Source organism: Cucurbita pepo, chromosome 2, assembly GCF_057944985.1.
Source record: "Cucurbita pepo subsp. pepo isolate OVF chromosome 2, ASM5794498v1, whole genome shotgun sequence".
Classification (NCBI taxonomy): Eukaryota; Viridiplantae; Streptophyta; class Magnoliopsida; order Cucurbitales; family Cucurbitaceae; genus Cucurbita; species Cucurbita pepo.
The window spans coordinates 8485813-8494173 of NC_141799.1; the positions used below are offsets into that span (position 1 = coordinate 8485813).

Sequence of the window (8361 nt, forward strand, 5' to 3'; positions counted from 1 at the left end):
TCGTTTTCTTTAATCTTAATAAAGAGTGTAGTGTCGAGTTTGCCCATTTTAAAATCATTCCCGATAAGAAAATTACTAAGTCTATCATACCAAGCTCTTAGAGCTTGTTTTAAGCCATAAAGAGCCTTTTTCAACTTATAGACATGATGAGGAAATTCTACATTTTCAAATCCAGGAGGTTGTTCTACATAAACTTCCTCCATAATATAACCATTCAAAAATGCACTTTTCACATCCATTTGATATAATACAAAATTTTTGTAAGAAGCAAAAGCAAGTAACATTCTAATAGCTTCTAATCTAGCAACGGGTGCAAAAGTTTCTTCATAATCTATGTCTTCCTCTTGACAATAACCTTGAGCTACAAGCCTAGCTTTATTTCTAATGATATTCCCATTTTCATCCATTTTATTTCTAAAAACCCATTTGGTTCCAATAATAGAAGTATTAGATGGCCTAGGGACTAATTCCCAAACTTTGTTCCTTTCAAATTGATTTAGCTCTTCTTGCATGGCTAAAATCCAAAACTCATCATTTTCGGCATCCTTAAGACTTTTTGGTTCAATTTGAGAAACAAAAGCAAGATTATTAAATAAATTAATAGAAGAGCGAGTTTTCACACCTTGTTTGAGATCACCAAGAATCAAGTCCTTGGGATGAGACAAGGCATACCTCCATTCTTTTGGCATTGATGAACAACCTTCTTCCTTTAAGCTCACCTCTTCTTTACTCGTAACCATTTCTTTGCCGTTGTCACTAACGAGTAAATCTCCAAAATTTCTTTCTAAATCATCACTACAAATAGACTCATTAGACATATTATTGCAAGATTCATCAAATACCACATGCATAGATTCTTCAATAACTAGGGTTCTCTTATTGAAAATTCTATAAGCTTTACTAGTAGATGAATAGCAAAGAAAAATACCAATATCCGTTTTTTAATCAAACTTTCCAAGCTTTTCTTTGTTGTTCAAAATAAAACATTTACAACCAAAAACTTTGAAATACCCAACATTCGGAATTTTGTTATGCCAAAGTTCATAAGGAGTTTTATTTAATGAAGGTCTAATTAAAACTCTATTTAAAATATAACAAGCGGTATTAACGGCTTCCGCCCAAAAATATTTAGGTAAATCATACTCATTTAACATTGATCTAGCAAATTCTTGTAAAGTACGATTTTTCCTTTCAACCACACCGTTTTGTTGAGGAGTCCTCGCAGAGGAGAAGTCATGAGAAAGACCATTATCTTCACAAAATTTTTCAAAGGAAACACTATCAAATTCTCCTCCATGGTCACTCCTAATTTTAGTAATTAAAAATCCTTTTTCATTTTGAACTCTTTTTACAAAACTAGCAAATCTTTTCAAAACATCATTCTTATGTTTTATCATCAAAACCCAAGTAAATCTTGAAAAATCATCCACTATCACAAAAGCATAATAATTTCCTCCCTAACTAGCTATTTTAGAAGGGCCACATAAGTCCATATGGAGTAGTTGAAGAGGTCTAATAGTAGAAATCATATTTTTAGATTTGAAAGAAGACTTAGTTTGCTTACCCATTTGACAAGCGTCACAAATTTTATCTTTTTCAAATTTAAGTTGAGGAAGACCTCTGACTAATGAATTTTTTGAAATATTTGAAATCAAGTACATACTAGCATGTCCTAGTCTTCTATGCCATAGCCAAGAGTTATCAAGCAAAACCGAAAGACATTTATCATTTGTAGGACAATCATTCAAATCAATAGTATACACGTTATCATCTCTATTTCCTACAAACAAAACTTTTCTATCACTAGCATTTTCAATTATGCAATTATTCTTGTCAAATACAACTCTAAAACCTTTTATCACATAATTGACTAATGGTAAGTAAGTCATGCTTTAAACCATCAACTAACAATACATTTTCAATGAGAGTACAAGAGTCATTACCTATAGTACCCTTACCAATTATTTTACACTTCTTGTTATCACCAAAAGTTACTAAGCCACCATCCTTCTTGGAAAGATTCACAAACTTGGATGGAGTACCCGTCATATGTCTTGAGCAACCACTATCCAAGTACCACTTATTTTTCTTGGAGGCTTTCAAACAAACCTAAAAACAAAGATATTCAAAATTGACATTTTGGTACCCATACTTGTTTGGGTCCTAGAAAGTTAGTGTTCACAAATTTAGGAATCCATTTCATATTTGCATTCATATTAAAGACATTGTATTTGGATAAGTAACAAGAATAATCTTTATGTCCAAACTTACCACATGAAAAACAAACAACATTATGCAATAATTTATTTCTTGGACTAAATTTGTGTATTCTATTTTTATTCGAAAAATTATTTTCTAAAACATTGTTAAATTTTGTATTTTGAGAAACTTTTCTTCCTAAAGGAATGTTTTGAGAATTTTTCAATTTAAAGCACTTCGGTCTAATATGACCTTCAACACCACAATAATGACATATAGGCACAAATCTAGATTTATCATACTTAGATACAAATTTACTGTTAGATTTAGACAAGATAGGGGATGCTTTAACAAATATTGTTTTAGAACTTGAAGGTGTAGAACATTCATCAATATAGCCTAATCCTCTTTTATCACCATATGACTTACCTCCTTCAAGTATTTTATCTAATTTTTGAGCACCTATCGTTAACATTTTAATAGACTCCTTAGCCCTACCAAGTTCTTGCAAATTATTTGATTCATTTTCTTTGAGCAATTTAATTAATTTATCTTTTTCACAACAATCATGCTCAAGAGACTTGACTTTATCAATTAATGCATTTTTCTCATCACAATCAAATACATGCTTTTCACAAGGTACATCAATTTTAACAATATTATGATCCTTCTCTTTTAAGCAAGAAATTTCATTTAGCAAAGACTTATTTTCAATAATTGAAGTCTTTTGAACTAAGTTTTTCTAAATCAATTGTTATCTCATCAACAAGTTTAAATAATTCATGATAAGAAAGAGATTCAAGAGTTACCTCATCTTCTTGTTCATCTTCTTGTTCATCCTCTTTGTCACTATGAGCCATGAAGCAAAAATTTGCTACTTCTTCATCACTTCCACTTGCACTTTCATCACTATCATCCCAAGTAGCCTTCATTGCTTTCTTCTTGGATTTCTTAGATGATTTGAGGAGAGGACAATCCGTTCTTATATGACCCGGCTTTTTACATTCATAACATATTACCTCATCGTTTTTTCTCTTTTCACCTTTTGACTCTTTTTGATTTGTGAAATGTTTCTTGAATTGTTTCTTCCTTTTAATAAAATTTTTATACTTACGTGTGAAGTAGGCGACATCATCTTCATCAAGGACGTCCTCATCTTCAGAGTCAACTTTGATGGACTTTAGGGCTATACTTTTCTTCTTTTTGGATTCTTCTTCCATGTGCCCGTTCATGGTAATCTCATGTGTCATGAGAGAACCAACGAGTTCATCCAAAGGAAGCTTTGTGAGATCCTTTGCTTCTTGAATCGCCGTCACTTTTGCCTCCCAACTTTTAGGCAGAGACCTAAGAATTTTTCTTACATTTTCGGAAGTAGAATATACTTTTCCAAGATTTTTCAAAGCATTTAAAATATTAGTAAATCTAGTAAACATATCACCAATAGGTTCATTTTCCTCGATTTTAAATAGTTCATAATTATGAACTAATATGCTAATTTTTGTTTCTTTAACTTGATTGGTTCCCTCATGAGTTACTTCAAGAGTTTTCCAAATTTCATATGCCGAAGAACACATACATACTCTATTAAATTCATCATTACTTAAAGCACAATACAGACAATTGATAGCACTAGCATTCAAATAACATTTTTTCATATCATGCTCATCAAATTCATTTTCTAATTTAGGCACCTCAATATTATTAACAATTTTTATTGGAATGTAAGGACCATTACTAACATTTAACCACAATTGATAATCAACGGATTGCAAATAAATTTTCATTCTAGCTTTCCAACATGTATAATTTGTTCCATCAAAATAAGGTGGCCTAGAAGTTGATTGCCCTTCACTAAAACCATTTTTAACACGTAGGTTTGTCATAAGCTCGAACAATAAAGTTTAGATAAAAAATCTATGGGAGCAACCTGCTCTGATACCAATTGTTGGATCGATATGGCAACCCTAGAGGGGGGGTGAATAGGGTTTTAACGATAAAAGTGTTTAAGTGTGATTAATTTTTCTAATGATGAAACTTTTTACAAATAAGTAGAAGATGATAATTACTATAACAAAGTAATTCAAGTCAAAACAATAATCAAGTAGAACATGAAATAAATCACAATAATAATTTTGAGATTAAATAGGAAAGAGTTAGAGAAAATGACACCGTAGTTTTATAGTGGTTCGGTCAAACTCGACCTACTCCACTCCCCAAGCGCCTCTTGGGAATTTGAATAAAGAACTTTCTCGACTCTTTCCACGGATCTGAGCCAAACCACTACACCGCTCTTTTTACGAGTTCAAGAGCAAACTCAATCCTTTCCACGGCGCAGGATCAAACCGATACAAGTATTTGAGTTTGATAATAACACACCACAACTCTCTCAAAGAGTAGATTTACAATTTGGGATACTCACAACTAATCCTCACAATACAAAAATAATCCCTCTCAAGAATAAGATGAAAAGAAATAAACTTGTAAGCTTGGAGAGAGCAACAAACAATGGAGACTTTGAACAAATGAGGATTAGAGAATGTATGTAAGTTGTGTATTTTAAAATGTGGGGAAGATGAGTTTATATAGAGGAGAAAAGTGGCAAAATGTAGGATTGAATATTGACCATTGGATTGTGTTAGGAATAATGGAAGGTGGAGATTAAAAGTAAATAAATAAAAAAAAATTCTGAATTCATTTATTTCAAAATTTTAATATAATAGTAATATAATATAATAATAATAAAAAGTTATGTGAGTAACGGTCAAATGAAATTCAAAATTTATTATAAATATAATAATATAATAATAATAAAAACTATGTGAGTAACCACAAAAATTTTAAAATATAATAATATAATAATATAATATAGTAATAATAAAAATTGATGTGAGTAACGGTTAGATTCAAATTTATATTTTGTAAAAATAATTTTATTTAAAAATATAGTAATAAGAAAAACTCCACCATTTGTTACTCTCCCAAAATCATAAATGTCATACTTTGATATATTTTGATTTGTTCATCATTTTGATTTTGCTGCCACATCATCACATCGGGTATGTTGTCTCGACTGTAATTTCTTCGTTTTAGCTCTGAAGTCGTTGAAATTGTTATTCCCGACCTTATATTGTGGACAGTTCAAAATACTGAAAATAGTTAATAATTAAAAAGTAGGTTTGTTATCATCAAAACATCAATTAATTGATTGAAATTAATTAAAGTGAGATCAAGGCCAAAAAGCCAACAAAAGAAAGAATCAAAGAGAAATGGAAAGTGAAAAGAAGTATTCCTTCATTCACCTCTCCCTATCACAATCTCATTGTTGAGCGACTCTCTCTCTCCTTACCCCCGACTCTTTTCATTTGAATAGAAAGGTAAGAAACCCGAGTTTACAGTCTTTGAAATCAAGGGGAGGAAAGCTAGACTCAACCGACAAAGAGCTACTTTACCTATTTATCTTAGGAATTCTCAATCCGAAAGTTCTATTCCCTTGTCATAACCTCTTCTTCTTTATGGTCTTACAATTCTTCTATCATTGCCTCTCCCTTCAAAGACAAGGTAAAACATATATATTCAGTAGGTCTTTGATTGAACGAACCGTAAACACTCATTAATTAGCCTGAGCCAGTATTCCCTTAACTTCTTAAACTGTAAACTCATTCTCCTGAACGAACTCCTTTTCCTATCTATTGAACAACTGATAGTTACCTACTTTGTCCTATTGAACTGATACTGATCTTGACCCTTCCCGTCTATTGCCTTGCCTGATTTCCGTACGGAGGGTAAAGCGGTGAGAATCTCCTTTTCTTTTCCTATATGACTGACCTTCTGTTCGAGTTCGTTATTCAACCACTGTAAAGACTGCAAGACAAGATTAATGAGACTCCTTTTTACCTTATGAATGAAATCCTCTATGATCTGAACTTCTGGAACAGTAAACGAAAGAGTTATAGAATTGCCCTACTGAACCTTTGACTGATTGCCCGAGGGAATGAATAAGTCAAGACTGAAGCAAGACAAGATTCATCCTAGTTTACAGTTCTATAATCAATAGAATTAGCAGCAAAGACTCAACCTCTTGCCCTTTTACTCTATCCCCTTGCCTTGGAGAACTAGGCAGCTTCGCCCCTTAACCTCTACAACTCTGATTCTCTTACCTCCTGAACCAGATGTAACTGTAAAGTGACTTCTTTCTTCACCTCTATTCTATATACTTGATTGAACAATTGAACCGATATTACTTGATTTTACTCTTTCACAATTCCCTTACCTTCCCTGAGCTCTATTCCGTTTAGTTAGAGAGAGAACAAACACTTATTCTATGTTACTTTACCTTCAATCCTCTAAAGCAAGACAAGGTCAAGCTCCTGTTCCTATTCTCTCTCTCTGGAACAATTCTATTCCCTTTAGTTAGAGAGAACACCTATTCTATGTTACTTTACCTTAAATTCTCTAAAGCAAGACAACAAGATGAATTACAGGAGGAAAGCAAGACAAGGTCAAGCTCCTCTCCTATTCATATTCCTATTCTCTCTGGAACAATTCCCTCTCTCTAATTAAGGTTTATTCCCTTCGCTTCTTGAACTGTAACCTCTTTCCCCTGTCCGAGCATATTCTCTCTCTCCTGTCCCTGACTCTGTAACCCTTTATAAAAGAGTGATCCTTCCGGTCCTCCTATTTCTTCTTTCATTCAATCTTTCACTGTAAGAAAAGACTGAAAGTGAAAAAGAGCTACTTTCTCCTAAACTTGAACCGTAACCTCTATGACCCTTGTTTGAAAGAAGGAGTTAGTTGCTTGTCTCAACCTTAAACCCGAACATCTATCTCTATTTCTCTTGATCTTCTCCTTCCATTGCCTGAACTACTTAACCTGTCCCTATTTCTTCTACCACTATAAACAACTGATGAACTGCTGAACCGGATTTAACTACCTGTAAGAGAAGGTCAAGCTCCTGTTCCTATTCCCTACTCATTCATTAACCTGAATTACCTGAATTTCTTAAACTGTAAACTCATTAACCTGAACGAACCTACTGATGACTCATTCACCTTTTCCTGATGGAATGGAACTAACTCTTTCGATATTGCCTGAACTTTCCAGTCGAGCTACTTCCTCCTACTAATGATCAATCAATCCTTTTCTTTCCCTCGGTAAAAGAAAAAGACTGAAGCAAGACACTCAGCATTATCCTTTCCAGTTCTAGAATCAATAGGAAAAGCAAGACCAAGACAAGATTCTATTCTTTCTCCCAATTGAAGAAGGTAAGTAAAGCTACTGAACCTCTCTTCCCTTTTTCCCTTATTTATTAACCTGAGCTACTAAACCGAAAGTCAAGACGAAACGATGAAAGAAAAGGTGAGACTGAACTGTCAGTCAATCCACAACTCTCTCTAAATGAAATAGTAAACACGACTTATTCATTCATTCTCGTTCACTGTCAGGAAAGACTATCGATTCCTTCTTTCTCTTTCTCTTTCTCTTCTCCTGAACCTGATATTATATTATCTGACGAACCTTGGCGAGCTAGCTTTCTTTGTTGTTTGTTTGTTTTATACCCTGCCTGATGGAACTGATAAAAGATCTCTACTCCTTTTCTTATTCATTCTCTTCCCTGTCAAAGATCACTACTTAAGATTGATTCGAGTTCACACCCAAAGACTCTGTCTTCGTCTTCTTCCTTTTCCTCTCCTATTAAATTAAAGCCGCTAATGACTGTACTCTCTTTCCTGTGCCTGTAAGAAAGATTAATTCGACTTGACTCCGGCCTACACCTATATTCTATTGGTTGGTCTCACTTAGATAGAGTATAACCCTGCATTGGACTGATTTCCCTCTTTTCCTCTCCCTGCCTGACCCGGACCCTATGTTACGTTAGCTTATTGATTCTCTCCTTCCCCGTACGTAACCTTCTTTTCTTTTCTTGCTTGAACTGATGAACCTGATGTAACTCCTCCCTCTGCTGCCTACTTACTCATTCCCGACTGATTGAAGAAGGTCTGTCTCATTGCTGCTAGTCCCTTCATTCAAAGACTGGATAAAGGAAAGGGTCTGTCTGTCTGGCTTGGCTGGCTTCTCTGCTCCTGACTCTATTTCTTCTTTGTTCTTCTCTTGCTGGATCCTTTTTTTTCACTCATTTACTACTCTCCCTGCCTGAACCTTGG

General features: G+C 33.8%; 1 protein-coding gene across 1 annotated transcript; it reads right to left on the bottom strand.

Moving 5' to 3' along the window:
- Positions 1 to 1845: 1845 nt before the first annotated feature.
- On the bottom strand, positions 1846 to 4637 carry LOC147793577 (uncharacterized). Its single transcript, XM_087121139.1, has 2 exons — positions 3009 to 4637; positions 1846 to 2109 (listed from the first exon to the last, which is right to left on the bottom strand). Exons 1-2 carry the CDS (start codon positions 4080 to 4082, stop codon positions 1846 to 1848), a joined length of 1338 nt encoding a protein of 445 aa, XP_086977265.1. The 5' UTR covers positions 4083 to 4637.
- Positions 4638 to 8361: the final 3724 nt, after the last annotated feature.

Coding starts and splice junctions, on each gene's coding strand:
- LOC147793577 (XM_087121139.1), bottom strand. CDS start 4,082: ATGACAAACCTACGTGTTAAAAATGGTTTTAGTGAAGGGCAATCAACT. Junction 2,110..3,008: donor AAGATGAACAAGAAGATGAG/GTAACTCTTGAA, acceptor CTTTGTTTTTAG/GTTTGTTTGAAAGCCTCCAA.